This window comes from Danio rerio, chromosome 12, assembly GCF_052040795.2.
Source record: "Danio rerio strain M-AB ecotype USA chromosome 12, GRCz13ab, whole genome shotgun sequence".
NCBI classification, from domain to species: domain Eukaryota; kingdom Metazoa; phylum Chordata; class Actinopteri; order Cypriniformes; family Danionidae; genus Danio; species Danio rerio.
Window position 1 is genome coordinate 30,642,647 of NC_141032.1, and position 17,351 is coordinate 30,659,997.

The following is a 17,351-nucleotide window of genomic DNA, read 5'->3' on the forward strand; positions in this document are numbered from 1 at the left end:
ATCCATTCCAAAATACCGGTAAATTCTGACATCATTCACCACAAATGAGCTTTAAACGGCTGCGCTTGTATTTGTAAACATTTCACTAAATTACAAACTCTGTGGATGATCAATATTGTGAACAACTTTCCCAGGATCACTTTCGCATGTCGAGATGTTCATAATATGTGCGTGTGCAGGCGCTCACAGGCACACGTAAAGCTTGAAGGTAAACAAACAACGGCTTATCATAAGCATCTCATTGATGATTATTAACACAGTTGGCATTAAGAAGAACATATAAACGTTATCCGACTAACTTCTAGCAGCTAAATGTGTCTGGAAAAATATTCAAAGGCTTTTATCCTCACAAACCGCGCAGACGTAAATGCGTCTGACCGTTGTGATTGGCTAAAGCAGACGTCTCACGTCAGCACGTTCTAGACGTGTACGCGCTTATTACGGGAATCTTCCTTCTGCATTCACACAGCGCAGCATTCCGGCAAATTGCCGGTAATGTTACAACTTCTCTTTCCGGAAAATAGCCAGAACGAATTTACCGGTATTTTCAAAAAGGACCTGTTCACACATACAACCTTTCCGGAAAATTGCCGGCAATTTTCCGGAAAGGTCTGTATGTGTGAAAGGGGCTAGTATGTGGTCCGTTTTTCAACATTCAACATAAATCAATGTCTTTTTTTAAATGAGCTAATAACTCTAAACAGAAGAGAATGCAGCGGAAACAAAAAAAAACAATAGCATTAAAAAGTTTTTTTTTCTCCAAGGTTGATGGTCTGCCATACGCTAAAAAAGTCTATGTTACACAAAGATCACTACATATTTAGCTTGTTTGGAAGGACAAACAATCATATTTTTGGCCCCAAGCATACTATTTAAAGCCTGACTTTGATTCCACTGATTTCTGAAGGTCAGTAAATGCCTTATGTTCAGTACAATGGATCCAACGATTAATTGACTAATCCTCTACTAATCTACCACAATAACTGATTTCTTCATAAGGTGTTTCTCAAAACATGAATACATGTGATTAGTCTGATTAATCAGCAAATCATTTAATTAGTCTTATCATTAATTCGATTTATTTCATTAACATCAAATGACAGCCTTAATTAAAGTCTTATCTTGCCCGAACACACTGTATTGTTTTCTTAATTTCATACAAAACCAGATAATGTGTGTGCTATTGTTTGTAGTTACCAGCACGTGGCTCCACCGTTCTATTGCTGTTGGGGTCCATGAACACAAACCGTCCGCCACCAAAATCCAACCCATAATCAGACAAGTAAAGCAAAGATGTGTAGTCAAAGGATCCGTAAGTCTCCTGTTGAAAGAAAGGGACATCTTAGACAATTGTATATATAGTTGAAGGCAAAATTATTAGCACTCCTGAATTATTAGCTTCATGGTATATATATATATATTTTCCCCAATTTATTTTTAACAGATTTTTCAATGCATTTCTAAACATAAGTTTTAATAACTAATTTTTTATAACTGATTTATGTTTGCCATGATCACAGTACAAAATAGTTTACTAGATATATTTCAAGACACTAAACGTAGCATGCACTGTACTTTAACCTATCCATACTTGAAACAATACTGCCTACAGCTATGTGGACATCTATTCATTGTACATATCGCTGTCAGTTTTACATTGTCCTGTTTTTAGGGAGTATGCTGTTGTATTTTGCACTGTCGTTGTATTTGCACTGTCTGTATGTTGCACTGTCAATTTATTTGCACTGTCTGTATTTTGTACTGTCTGGAGCCAGCACCTAAGCTTTTCACTCATCGTAGCACACGTGCTGCTGATGATGTGACAATAAAAGTGATTTGATTTGATATTCAACTTAAAGTGCAACTTAAAGGCTAAACTAGACAAATTAGGGTAATTAGGCAAGTCATGTATCATTTCAATGTGGTTATGTCATTGGCCCATGAACATTTCCCGCTTGTTATCAAACTATTTTATAACTGTGAGAAGAAGCAATTCAATGATAATATCATGTTAAAACAGCTACCATAACCTTAGATGTCAATATGTGGCTCTTTTTAGATTCTCAGAAGCTATAGAAATTAAAAATGTAAAACAAAAAATTCGTTAGAACTATTGTTTTTGTTTACATCCCTCAAAATGGTCTATAACAGTGGTTTATTCTGTAGACAATGGAATAAAAATATTGCTTAAGTGAGCTATAATATATAAAAATATTAACTTTAAAATGTTGTTTTATTATTTAAAACTGCTTTTATTCTAGCCAAAATAAAACAAAAAAAGACCCTCAAGAAAAAAATATATATTTTAGGAAATGCTGTGGAAAAAGTCTTAAAAGAAGAAATTAAAAGGACAAACTAAAAGGACAGCTAATAATTTTGACTTCATTTGTATATATAAAACCTCAAATAGATCTCGGCATGAGCCAAAAGCACTAATTAGCATGTTTTAATAATTAATTTCAGTCAGTGGAATTTTAATTTTGTTCTTGAGAGCTGCAGCAGGAGCCAAACTGATGATGACCTGCTGATGATTTTTCGGAAAGCAAAATGATTGGCAGATTCCTTCATTATTGAGTAATTACTTTATTTTTAATTGCAGCAATTATTATAAACTCAGTCAAATAAAATCTCTCAAATAAGCCCTTAAGGAAAGCCTAAGATATCCTTGCTCACTGAAAAAAAAAACAGTGCTAGACTTTAACAACATCACTGGGACTTTAAACTCAGTCCTGTTTTATGAGGGGAATCTCTTTAGTGATCCCAAACCACACAGGCGTCACTTCTCGGCATGTCGAATCACACTTTTTAACTGCTTTAATCGAATCTACTGTTTAAAACAAGCAGTCTTTTGGTGGCGATACGTTGTTTCCAGTGGTTTGTGAGAGACGGATTAATAAGGAATATTCCACACACCTACCGCAGAGGGAGTGCACTCAGCATTCGAGACGCTTATTTGTTTTATTACGCTGCAAATGATAAATTTCATCCCTCATCCCATACAGACAAACCCAACCAGCACAGCAGATTATCACTATGGCGTAATGCATTTCTATAAACACAAGCCAATTCGAGTTAACTGGAAAACTATATAAGCAAACAACAGGTTATGACGCAAATCAGTCAATTACATTTCAATAAAAAAATCAAAAGGTGCAGCTACAATGACATCATTAATGTTCATCTTTTGTCTCATGCGAAATGAAGGAATCAAAACAGAAATGCAATTGATCTTCAGCATATTACTCTTCCGATGCATCACAGCCAAGCATACAAACATCAACAAAATGAAACAATTACATACACAAAGAAAAGAACAAAACCAATTCAGAGATCAAAGCCGCATTTCTAAACACCAGACATACATGAAATGATTCCCTTAAGGCCTCACTTTCACAGCTTGCAAGCAATGTAAGAACATTAGGTTTTCTATTAAAAATAAATCATGTCTTTTAAAGGTAATGTTGTAGCGCTATTTTAAACATGGTCAAATAAAGAGTTCAGAACTTAAACATGCAATACCTACTATCACCAATTATGGTGCAAATATTGCTGAGCACTCTCATTTTTAATGCATGAGAAATTTAGAGAAGTTTCAATTAGGCCAGTGGCAAACCGCACGTCTTGGCCCCTCCTGAGGCTCGTTATAAATGTGTATCTGTAATTGTATCTGATTGAGACAGACAGTCATGTTACTGTGGGCATTTTACCCTCTCTTAAATAATTCTTTTTATTTGGCCAGCTCACTGCTGAAATATTTGAAAGTTAAGTCAGTCTTTCAGAAAGTGTAAAGGTCACATTAATCAGCATGTGTCAATGAAAATCAATAAATTAACACATTGGGGCATGTGATTTATTGTTTTAAGTTATTCTTGTATAAATGAGTAAAGACGAAAAAGTTTTTCTACCATCAGAGTAAAAGTTAAATAAATCATAAAAGTAATAATTCACCCAAAAAATACAATTCACTTTTTATTTACTCACCCTCAAAACATCAAAGGTGTTGCTGATTTCTTAATCAATAAAACATCAAAGATTTTTAGTAAAACCTTGGTTTTTGTTTATGCTTCAACCTGTATAAAACTTGTTGCAATTGAAATTTTTGGGTGAGCTATTCCTTTACATTACCTTTCCATTAGATAGGAATATGTCCTTTTATTTTAAAATGCCATTCAGTGTAACACAGAATATACCAAAAATACACTTAAAAAAATGATGTTTGCTATTTCAACCTACTTATTTAAACTGAGCTGAAATGACACAATTGTTAAAAAAAATGGGGGGTGGAGGTGGGGGGGGGGGCAATTTACCTGTTTAATGTTCAATCAACCCTAAATTTGTAAAAACTATTAAGTTAACTTAATTCCTTCATGTTGTCCCAACAAAAATAAATTGTGTGGAACCCAGCATTTTTTACAGTGTATGTCAAAAAATAAATACTGCATGTACTTGAACAAGAACCATTTGATGACAAATTTAAAGAGCACCTATTTTACCTTTTTTTACAAGATGTAAGATAAGTCTTTGGAGTCTTCAAAATGTGTCTGTAAAGTTTCAGCTCAAAATACTGATCAGATAATCTATTATAGCCTTCAGAATCTGAGCATTTTAGAGTCCGAGTTGAGTGTATCTGTTTGCTGGGAGAATAAGCTCATTTGGATTTAAAGCCACTAGCTACAACTGTGGCTTTAAATCCAAATAAGCTGCTTCTCCCTGCCCACCGCTCCAGTGTGCATGTCTGCTTCTCATGCATTACATCAGATAAACAGCAGTCAGTGACAGAGACACACACAGATGAAGCTAAATGATACAGCTCATTAGTCAAAGTTTGAAAGTATGGGAGTTTTCTGAATTAAATAACAAAACATGAGAGTGGCGGGAGATGGGTCTGAAATACGGAAGACTCCCAGGAAAAACAGGATAATTGGCAGGTATGCTCAAACATACATTATGCACTCTGACTACTTCAATTTTTTGATAAGCCGTGGTGGGCATTTCACTCTGTTTCGTGCTGAACGTTGTCGACCATTCACAAAGAACTGTCATCGGTCCAATCAGCGGCGATTAGCATCGCGCTAAGGAAAAGTTTGGGAACAAATGAATCGCTGAACTAATCATATGGGAGTAGCTGGGATAATTAGGTAAAAATAAATGCATGCTAAAAGACAATGAAAGTGTTTTTTGACCTTGCATGCATATCAGCCTGTTGTTGGAGACCCCAAAAACCAAAATATGACCCTTTTAAAAGTATAATAAGGGCTCTTTAAATGTTTAGTTGTACGAAAAAGCAACTAAAGTCACTTTAATTGCATTTTCTATGATGAAAACACTAAAAGAAATGTATGTTGCAGAATTAAATGTTCATCTTTATCTTAAATACATTTAAACCATATCTGTGCAGCTTTAGTCTGTGTAGACTATAAATGCATTATTAACCAAGAAAAAAACTGATTTAACTTTATTCATCAGGTTCATAAAGCCCCTCACAGTGCTCGGGGATCTCCCATCCGCCAGTAATTGGAGACAAGCACCAATTAATTTCATATCTGTAATAATTAGCTGATGCATGGTTACATCATGAATATAATATTACTCTAGTTTCATTATTTATATCCAGATCCCTTTGTGCTTTGCTTTAAAGATTTGCCTCCCTTGACAAGCATCTAAAGTTCTTAAGTTATTCCAAGTCACTGAACTAACTTGATGTGAAGCATTATTTATTAATAAATGTCAACTTTGCAATGTGGCCAGCAAAAGCTAGTTCAAAACATCTGGGCCTTTGTGTGTGTAGATATTTTCGCTTTATGTTCAGAAGGAAACAGAAATTTGTGATCACTGATTCTTAAAAATTCTTCGGATACGAGTTAAAAGTTAATTCTGGAGTGTTTTTGGATTCGTTTGTTACCTTATCTATATGAGGGTGCCAGTACTCATCATGAGTGGTTTTGGCAGAGGTGCTGTTGATGCGAGAGAAGAAGGTGGGCTTGGTGAGGTACATCTGTTTGGAGTCCAGACCAAACGTCTCTGATATTGCCTTTTGAATTCGGCCACGGACATCACTGGTATAAAACAGGACACATACAATTTCTTTATATAGTAGACATCTGCCAGTGGGTCTTTAATTCATGCGTGTCCATAATAGGCATTATAAAACCGGAGATTTTCATGACCAGCTAGAGTGGGGACTGCCAATAAGCCTAGCAGACTAATCATTTAGGAATGCATGAATAATTAGTAACCAGACACATTCTTGATTTCAAAAAAACTATAATTATTTATAACTTGATATGCTGTGACATAAAAATGTGACACTAAGGGTGTAAAACTTGCACCATTTATAAATAAACACGTTGACCTCAGAGGTTTGTCTGGTTGTGGCGCGGCTAAAGAGGATTACTAAAATAAAAAGTAAAGCCAAAACAAAAGTTAAAATAAAAAGCTCCTTTTAATAAATAAATAAAATGGATAGACAAATAAATACAGAAAAAAAAGCAATAAAATGAAAATATGAAGTACAATTTAATTTATATTTACTCATTCCAATAACTGAAAAATGAATGATCAAACAAGATATAAATATTAAAAAGTAAAATAAAGAATAGAATAAAATAAAATAAAATAAAAAATACACTCTTCAAAAATAAAACAAAATAATTAAAATATGAAAGGAAAAAAAAAACATTTAGCATTTACTCATTCCAATAACCGAGGAAATTGATGATGAAACGCATATAAATATTAAAAAGAAAATTTCAAAATTTGATTAAAATAAATGAATAAATTGATGTAAAATAAAATATACTCAAATAATACAAAAAAAATTAAATATGTAAAGAAAACATTTTGCCTTTACTCATTCCAATACCTACGAATGAATGAATGAATGAATGAATGAATGAATGATCAAACCAGATATAAATATTAAAAAGAAAATATAGAACAAAAATTGTATGGATATAAAAATTTAAATATAAAACAACACAATTAAAATATGAAGTAAAATAAAAACATTTTTCATTTACCCATTCCAATAACTGAGTAATGAATGATCAAACAGATCTAAATATAAAAACACAATTAAAATAGAAAATAAATAATTAAATGGATATAAAATTTTTATATACTAACATAAAACAATAAAATTAAAATATGAAGTAAAAAAAACTTTTTGCATTTACACATTCCAATACATGAGAAAATAATGATCAAACAGATATAAACTTTAAAAATAAAAGAAAAATAGAATAAAATAAAAAAATAAATATATATAAATTAATATACTCAAGTAATACAAAAACAATTTAAATATGCATACGCAAGATATTGGGGTAAAACTATATCCTGAACTACAAAATCAGATACCTGCATTATAAATAAAAATGTAAAAATTAAATAATTATTTTAAGTAGATTTGAATAAATTTAATAATTAACTAATCAATTATTTGGCCCCCAAAACATGCCTATAAATATTTTCCAACATTTCCACACTTCTCACCTGTACAGTTCAAAATCTTCTTTGGTAAAAACCTCCTTAATCTCATTCTTAAAATATCTGACGACAAAGAGAAAAAAATAATTTTAAAAACTTACAAATAAAAACAGCATCAAACCAATCACTTTATACATGTAAAATATAGCATAGCAGCTATTTAAATACTCAAATACCACCATCCATCACATCCAAACACAAGCACTCCTGGATAAAAACAAGCGCCAGCTGTACACAGTAACTGCCAGCACAGCCCCAGCCTGTGTGTGGGCACCAGTGTCTAAAAACTCCAGGTGTAAAAGATGAAGACATGATATTTAGCATTGGAAGCTAAAAAGCCATTCCATCCTTGCCACCATTGATTTAGACTTTGCTCCTCAGGCCCAGGGGTATAACTTTGATGTGCACATGAAATGCACCACCAGAGGCCTGATAGAGTTATGATTCGGAAAGATCAAGCTGTCGCTGGAGTTCAATTGGAAACGACATCACTGTATGAAGACACACTGTTCTCACCTATAGATATTCACAAACTGCTTTCCCATAGAGAGCGCCCCAGAGTGAAGGTCCAGGATGGAGGCCTGTGGGGAAAAAATGTAATTAAATAATAATAAGAAAATAAAAATCTGTGAAAACATTTTCAAAAGAAAATAGTCAATATCTGAGAGAAAAAAAACATACACAAAAAAATCTCAACGCTTTCCCCTAGTGTCTCTGGTCTGAATAAATTCCAAGAACAACGACTTAATATGGCTTGCAACTACTCGAAAACTTGACCAGCTGAGATTGCTGTAATTCGTGCTCCATCATAAGGTCAACAGATGGACTCCTCTCAGTCCTGGTATTCCCTGCTTTCCGTCTCCACACACTTCATAAATCATCATGATGGGGCAGATCTGCTCTTAAAAACTCCGCAGGATCCTCTGTTATACCCTCTGGACACACTCTGTAAAAGGCCTTTTTTTTCTTGTAAGATCTCAGATTCGGTTTCTACCTTAAATTCGCCTTATGTAACACTACACAGGTTTAACGTTAGATATTCTCTGTGTGATGCGGTGAAGAAGAGAACATCATAAAAGTAATCCAGGGTTCTTACGTAAGAGGGGTGAAAAAGTCAACAAAAGAAAGACATGCTTTAGCTATGCAGTTTTCTATGGGAACTTCGAGCGTGTAACTGCAAATTATAAATCAACAGCTTGACAATTAGGTGGACATTTTGAAAAGTAATGTATAAAAATTTGGGGTCAGAAAGATGTTATCTAAGACTTACAAAAATTTCTGACAATAGAGTGGAGGAACTATGACGCCATTTTGTATGCAAAAACCCCGAAGCGAGTTCGCATTTTAGCTGTTCCGGTTCCCTCGTCCCAAAGTCAAAAGGTTTTTTCAATGGAATTTCTGTAAAATCGCTTAAATAATGCTCGAGTCTAACACAAGCTCAAGATACTTTCTTTAACGTTTTATTCTACGACATAAAACACATCAATTTCATTTCACTCTTGATTTTTTTAAGATATGCAAGATATGCAATGTTGAGTCTGGATTATAGTTGAACAGGAGCTACAGAATTGTATTTAATTACTGTATTCATACAGAATTTTTAGGATTTATGCAAAATATGTCCAAAAATCTACATTTTAAAACAAAAACAAGATTATTTTACTCCACTGGCAGATAACTTTGCTTGTTTTAAAGAAAAACTCTTCATTTTGCCTCTTTATTCTTGCTTCTAAAATCTTACTTCTTCTGAAGTTGAAAACAAAACATTTTTACTTGATTAAGATTTTTTTTTTTTTGACTAAAAATAAGACAAAGTAAAAAAAGCATTTTTTTGCATTGTGATTATTAAATTTTGGAACCTGCATTCAGTTAGACTGCCAGGAAAACAGTCAAATAGTGATATTCAAACAATCTTGTGAAACTGTATTCATATCGCAATATTTATCACAGACAAATATCTCAATATCAGATTTTTTTCCAATATCGTGCAGCCCTAATACATAGTTCACATATTATTGTAGAAGAATACTTAAATTTTATTTGTGTATCAAATAATATAAGTTTAAGAAACAAGCAAAAATGTCAGGATATTTCAAAGCATTAAAAAGGACCCCCAAATCACCTCAGACCGCAGAGAGTTAAACAGTAAAATGACAAACAATTCCCCTCTGTCTGAGTAAGATTAGTGAATATGTTGATGCAATTGACCCAAGTTTAAATATACCTCCTCTCACCAAAAAACATTCTGTTTTGTTGTTATCACAAAGTACGTATATAATCAAATATTCCAAAAGTGTAAATAAAGCCCCTTTAATGGTTTCATGGTTCGGGGCAGGAGCAGGGAGGGCTATCTTCCGATATTTCCACTGGGCAATAGTAAACAAACACTCACTGCAAATAAAAATAGAATTGACCTAATGTCTAAATAGAACATATTACTATATGCACTTTGTAAGTGACCAATTTAGCTGCAGGTTTTAAGGGTTATTTCATCCAAAAGTGAAAAAATGTTATTAATTAATTAATGTCATTCCAAACCCCTGACACAATCATTAGCCTTTGAAATACAACCGAAGATATTTTAGTCCAGAACCAAGCACCACATGTCCTTTTCCGCTCTCATCTTTTCCAGAATTTTAGCATTCAACCACAAAATGATGAACTGGCAAACTGAGCTTAATCTGATAATAATGCAAAACACAATCTCAACCACCACTGACACTGACACATACTGTTCCCATCAAATGCACAACAGTTGCTTTTAAAACAGAAAACGTCAATTTTCTCAGACTCTTAATGAGAGACCTAATGAGAGAGTTCCTGTACAAACTCAATAACACCAAACAATATGATGCCATCTAGACACAGAATGGTTAAGTAGTAGGATTTCTATTCCAGCAAATGCCCAAGCCATAGTGTGTACTGCCCTCTAGTGCTTATAAACTGCTGTTTCAATAATGGATCAAAATGTGATCCATTCCAAAACCAGATGTAAGAATATGAACGGGAGATGATCTACTCACACCACCATCTGATCCACCAAGTGATAAACCTCGCTCAGCCAATCTGTAAAAAAGTAAAAATATTATTGAAAAAAGATTAGTGATGGGCAAATATTAATTGCAAATAATCACATACAAAAGTTTTTCACATAACGTGTGTGTGTTTTATTTATTTATTATGTATATCAAAATATCATATACAGAAAAACAAAACTATACAAAATTTTGATACATAGAAATTTAAGTGTGTGTGTGTGTGTGCGGACAGACAGACAGACAGACAGATGTCCCTGTTGATTTCATCACTGCAACAGTGAAGTCATAAACTGTAAAATGACACCAGACATGACAAAGTTATATGAAAGAAGATCACGAGCAGAATAATTGTGCATGGTAAAAACACACATGCTTTCTGTAAGACAAATGGCAGAGATGTGTATTGGAACTGCGAGAAACTCTGCCACACCAGGAGGATTCCCTTATGCTCAAAATGACCCAGTTTTCCTTCAAAAGCATAAAAGATACAATATATACAATAGTATATAATATTTTCTCAGCTTACACTTCATATTTTATGGAAACATTAAAACATACTTTTTTATTATTCTTTCAATAAACATTACTTTGTATCTCTGTTATTATAACATATGTGACCCTTGTGTTACGTTGCACAGAAAAAGCAATAGGTATGAATAAACTGTATGGGTCAGCATAATATATATTTTTTAATTTTATGCCCAAAATAATTTGAATATTAAGTAAAGATCATGCTGCAAGATGATATTTTATAAATGTCTCACTGTAAATGTATCCAAATTTGATTAGTAATATGCACTGCCAAGAACATTTGTCAACTTAAAAAAAAAAAAAGTGATTTTCCCAATATTGTGATTTTATTGAACCCTCAGATTCCAGGTTTTCAAATAGTTGAACCTCAGCCAAATATTTGCCCAATCCTAACAAACCATACATCAATATAAAATGTATTTTTCAGATGATTTATAACACTTTCCTAACCCCTGAAAGCATACCAGCAAGATGTAGCATGCACTTTAACCAAACTCTTACTTAAAACAATACTGCCTACAATAATTATCACCAACAGTCAAACTATGTGAACAGCTTTTTGACTGTGTACTTGTGTATCTGTGTCTACATGTGTGTAATGTGTTTTCTTTACGTATAGATTGTCATTCCCGTATTTATTGTCAACATTGTTAATAGTATATTGTTTTGTTGTGGACAAATTTAGGACACTTATGGTTTTGTGGCCCAGGCTCATACATCCGCAATGTTCTCACTTAATTACCATCAAAATTGTAACTTTCAAAATAAATAGAGAAAAATCTTACTGAGTTGAAACTTGAGAATGATAGAGTATACATATATTTATTGGTGTGTTTGTACCTTCTAAGTTTCTGCGTCTCCTCCAAAGTCACAACACTGTCTGAAATGGCTCTGCCGCATTTTGCTGGAGTGCAACCTGAGGACAGAATACATTACCCTTTCATATCGATTCATTAATTATGACGGTGATTAAAGAAACTGGCTCTACGCCCCTGCCTGTACCCTTTTCAAACTGCATATTCAATTGCACATTCAGAAAGGAAGATTGCCCTATAAAATGTACTGCATAATGACTGAGTTTGATCCAACATCCTGTCAAAGAGGTGGTGCTTCCAGTCAGGATATATTCACAGCGGGGTGTTCAATTAACAACAAGTCTATACGTCCAATCATAGTTTCCCATGCCACTTGATAAAACCTAGTCGGAAATCCTGGAGGAATCCATAAGATTGACCATCACAGTTTTGGGACCATTCCACTCCATTCCCTTTCCCAGAGCTTATTTACACCCGTCGTAAAGAGAGTGGGATGAACAAGAGCCAAGGGAGTGCTTGTTAATCCCAGCACTTGCTTTGTTCGTACTGCCTGCAGCTTTTTGAAGCTGGTGTGAGGTTCGGTAATGAGTCCTGTGTGGGAGGCTTTGAGCTGTCAATCAGAGATCTGGCCTCCCACCAAATATCCAACTTCATGATTTAGGCCGATGGAATGCACAGGTGCTGACTTTGTTCAAGCTGAGCTTTCTACTTCTGGAAGTTGTTTGGGAAAATGTTTCATCCAATACAGCAATGCACACTATTTCAAAGTAATGTTCGTTCTTGTTCTGTTTCAGGATGGCAGGTGCAACTGTTGCGGAACGTGGGAGAGAGATAAATGTAGTGCTGCAAGTAATATGCAAATACTGACTTACAATAGTTGAAATAAATGTTTTACTGTAGATTACACTATGGAAAGAGTCTTTTTTTGTATTAAAAACATTTTTTAACTGCCATATTAGGACCACACTGGTTAGAACATCAAAAATTGAGATAACAGATAAATAGTATTAAGAAATGGTTGTGCCGCACTGAGCCTGGTTTCGCTTAAGGGTTTTTATCCTGCACTTTCGCCAATTGTTTTCGCCAAGTTTTTTCCTCACCACTGGCTTGCATGGTTCGGGACTTGTAGAGCTGCGTATAGATGGATTTGCTTTTTAGTGTTTGAACTCTCAGCAGTGAATATTAAACCACACTGAACTGAGCTAAACTGAACTGAAGTTAAACTCTGAAAACTGAACCGACACTGTTTTAAATCACTATAATCTTCTATGTGAAGCTGCTTTGACACCATCTACATTGTAAAAGCGCTATACAAAGGTGAATTGAACTGATCAATATTTGAAGTAGGTCATCACCTTTCACCCAAGCTGTCTAACAACTATAAAACAACACCCAATTTTGTCATATTTTTAAAAAACTTTTTTAAACCACTTCAAAATGTTGACTACTGTACATCTAATCTAACTACAGGGGGCTTTCATACCAGATAATTATCAGAATGTAATTATAAGAACTAGCCACTAAGCCCATTTCCCAGCTAACTATAATTTTCCCACAGACCAGTTTTAAGGTTGCATTGGTGTCATCACAGTAGAAAGTTGATATATGACTATGCCCATACATTCCGTATTTCAATATACTGTAATAATAAGCAAAGCCAATATTGATATGTTGGAATTTCAAAATACCATTAAATAAACACCCATTGACCACTTTATTATTTAGTACACCTTACTAGCACTGGGTTGGACCACCTTTTGCTTTTAGAAGTGCCTTAATCCTTCATGCCATAGATTCAAAAAGGTACTAGAAATATTCATCAGATAGCATCACACAGTTGTTGCAGATTTGTCAGCTGCACATCCATAATGTGAATCTCCTGTTCCACCGCATCCCAAAGGTGGCTTATTGGATGGAATTCTGGTGACTGTGGAGGCCGTTTGAGTACAGTGAACTCATTGTCATGTTCAAGAAACCAGTCTGAGATAATTTTTGCTTTATGACATGGTGCGTTATCCTAAAGGGATGGACATGGTCAGCAACAATACTCAGGTAGGCTGTGGCGTTGACATGATGCTCAATTGGTACTAATGGGTGTCAAAAAAATGTCTCCCACCCCATTAAACCTCCACCACCACCACCAACACCACCACCAGCCTGAACCATTGATACAAGGCAGGATGGATCTTAATGGAAAATTCCTTATCGAAAATAATTTGGCCTATATTAAATGTTAAAATAAATATTAATTTAAAAATTCTGTGTCTATTTATAGGAACACTATACATTGTACATTAACACTATGCAATAAAGCTGCAATAGTTAACATTAGTTAATTTAACTAAACTCATGATATAAACTACAAAGCTTTTATTAATCTTAGGTGTTGATTTCTTAATAATTGCTTAATCCATGAAAATCTGTGGTAATCTGATTAAAATTATGTTAATACCAAAACAACTAGAAAAAAATCTGTGTTTTTCTCACTGATGATTTGAATCCATTAGTTAACATTTACCAATGAGACCTTATGTTAAACTGTTAAATAAAGTACTTGAGAACTGTTCTGCAATTTAATTAGTTAAAACATTATAGTTTAATTTAAACATGTATAATAAAGCAATGCACAGTAGAATTTGTAACTTTTAAGCAGCTCAGGTCAATATTGTGATAATACACTAACCATAAACTCCTGCAATTATTGGAACCAAAAAATGTTATACTATCAAACGCCTAATGTAGTCGACTAAATAATTAACCAAATATAGCTACATTTTAACAGCATTGTGTTTGTTTTGTAATTTAAACTTGTATGTTTATTCACACACGCTCATGTGTGTCAGCAGCTTTGAGCAAGACTTTCATTTTATCTTTGTGGCAGCTCACTTTTAATCCACACTGGCTCCTTTGCACTCTCCATGCAGTCATCATCAGTAGTAACATATCCTTTCTATGGTATGGTTTGCTGGTCATTATTTATGCTCTAACTAGCTAGAACATGACGTCTGCACAAATTAATTTTTAGAAACCAAAACCACACTATTTTTTACTGTGGTGTTGCAATTTCAGGGAAGAAAAACATGATACACATGACATTTAAATCTGGGAATTAATTTTATTTTTTTTAGGACATGAGGCAACAGTTTCTTTTTCTTTTTTTTCCAGCCAAAAACCATGTCATTAGCAATGTGATGAGCCACAGAAGCCAAAAAGAGGACAAATAATGTTTTATTTTGAATAAATCCAATATGCAGAATTTAGACGAGTAATATGTTTGGTTATAAAAAAAAAAAAGTTTTATATTTTTTCATAAAAGATACAATATCTGCATGTAGGTCACAGTTATATTTTTACAAACCCTAATCCTTTCTCTAAATCTAAACCCAACCCATGAAGATACCTTATAATAACCGGAATCTTCTTAAATAAATGTATTGTAAGGGCACACACTGAAAAAAAATTAACTGCCGTCAACACGTGTGCTTAAGAATAAAAATTTCTTATTGCTTGATTTATTTGTCATCATATACAAATGTCAAGCAATACAGCAAAATAACTGTAATATTAAAAACTGAAACAACAACAAAGAACAAAATCCTTTAACATTTAAAGCAAATTTTACAGTGGAAAAGTATAGAAATCAAGAGAAAACTAAAATATTAATGACTTTTCAGCCTTTATGGTGTCATTTAAATTTCTGTTGTTGTTGTTGTTGTTGTTGTTGAAATACATAAATGTAAATTATATAACATAACTATATAAGCTATCTTTAGGGGTTTACAGAAAATTGTATGAAAAAGGGAAAATATCCAGCGAGTGGCAGTTTTGTGGGCGCAAATGCCTTGTTGATAGGTCAGAGGAGAATGGCCAGACTTGTTTGAGCTGATAGAAAGGCAACAGTAATTCAAATAACCACTTGTTATAACCGAGGTATGCAGAAGAGCATCTCTGAATGCACATGTCCAACCTTGAGGCGGATGGGCTAAAGCAGCAGAAGACCACATTGGGTGCCACTCCTGTCAGCAATTTCTGCTGCGACATTCTCAAACATGACAATGAGTTCACTGCACTCAAATGGCCTCCACAGTTACCAGGTCTCAATCCAATAGAGCACCTTTAGGATGTGGTGGAACAGGAGATTCACATCATGTGCAGCTGACAAATCTGCAGCAACTGCGTGATGCTATCATGTCAATATGGACCAAAATCATATATATCAAACTGCATTTATGTGTATTATTTATTCAATAGGCTTTAAGTACCAGCCCCTTAGGTAAATCCATTTGAATTGTATTATTAAAAATAAACACTTGAAAGGTAGCAAAGGAAATCAGAGTGAAAAATAAGTTTGGTTACAAATGCAATGAAATCTAAACATAGGAAATAAAGATTACAGCATGCAAAGGCAATTTCTATTATTTCAATAACTGTGAAATGTTTGCAATGCAATCTGCATCTTGAGTGGGTGAACTTCAATGCATAAAGGGACCACTTACACACCTGGAAAGTGCTTGTACCTCTTGTAGTCTTCAGAGCACTCGACTGGGAACACTCTGGGCTGAGTGAGGACTTCACCTCTGGAAACCAATGTGTGTGTCAAGTCATCAGACCATGTGAAATACAGCCAGCTCACTAGTCCAGTGGCTCCAAACAGCAGCAACAGTGAAGGCACATTCCCTTTCCAAGAAGAGGCCTGTCTCTGCGCATTTCCCCTGCAATGAATGAACACCCACACTAGATAGTAAACACAGGTGCATTGTGCAAAGAAAGGACTGAAAGATGTGCACTGCATTCATCCTTTCATTTGGCTTTTAAATTGCACAGTGAAATTATATATACGTATTTTGCAATATGTTTGCAGTATTATACATTTAAACAAAAAAATGCAGCAAATTTCGTAATGAATTGCAACGCAAACAAAATTGGAAAGTTAATGTCAAGTCATAAAGTTGTCAAATATGAAAATCGTTACCTCTTAATTTTCTTTTCAATGGCGCTACTTTCCGGATTTTTACTGACTCCTCGTCGTTGTGCAGTCATGTTTAATACTATAGCTGGATGCTTGATTCAACATTACACGTGTATGGTTTCGTTTCATTCAGTGTTTGTCTATTGATCTAAACTCCAAGTGTGAAAGCTGCCGCAAAAAAACGTCGTCAAATGCTGGAAGTTCAGTGTCAAAATAAAAGTCGCTTATTATCGTTTCATGTCAATCTCGGTGCTACTCTGTGTGTTATGCAAGTTTTTGAGTTATTCTTATTTACGAAAAGAATATTGGAAAATAAACACGGGAAGTTCGTCAACAATTAAAATGATTACTTTATGGATCGCTTTTCTACAAAATAAAAGTTAATTCAATTCATTCACACAGGTTGGGTTGTCATCTGCGTTAAATATAATTGTTCTAGTTATATTCTGTTCTAGTTACATCATGCTAATGAGGGCAAGTTACGTTGTTACAAGTATGGTTATTTATCTA

General features: G+C 34.1%; 1 protein-coding gene across 5 annotated transcripts in view; it reads right to left on the reverse strand.

Moving 5' to 3' along the window:
• ogfod3 (2-oxoglutarate and iron dependent oxygenase domain containing 3) overlaps positions 1 to 17,028 on the reverse strand; it is a 242,509-nt gene extending 225,481 nt beyond the window's left edge. For 4 of the 5 annotated variants that reach the window (XR_015503492.1, XR_015503493.1, XR_015503490.1 and 1 more), the window contains exons 1-8: positions 16,845 to 17,004; positions 16,373 to 16,584; positions 11,898 to 11,973; positions 10,512 to 10,554; positions 8,005 to 8,069; positions 7,495 to 7,551; positions 5,903 to 6,056; positions 1,198 to 1,321 (exon numbers count right to left, since the gene is read on the reverse strand). Coding sequence is in view for 1 of the 5 variants with exons in the window: in NM_001130772.3 (NP_001124244.2) it covers positions 1,198 to 1,321; positions 5,903 to 6,056; positions 7,495 to 7,551; positions 8,005 to 8,069; positions 10,512 to 10,554; positions 11,898 to 11,973; positions 16,373 to 16,584; positions 16,845 to 16,912 (799 nt within the window). In the remaining 4 variants the exon portion in view is untranslated. 5 annotated transcript variants of the gene reach the window in all.
• Between the last annotated feature and the right edge of the window lie 323 nt (positions 17,029 to 17,351).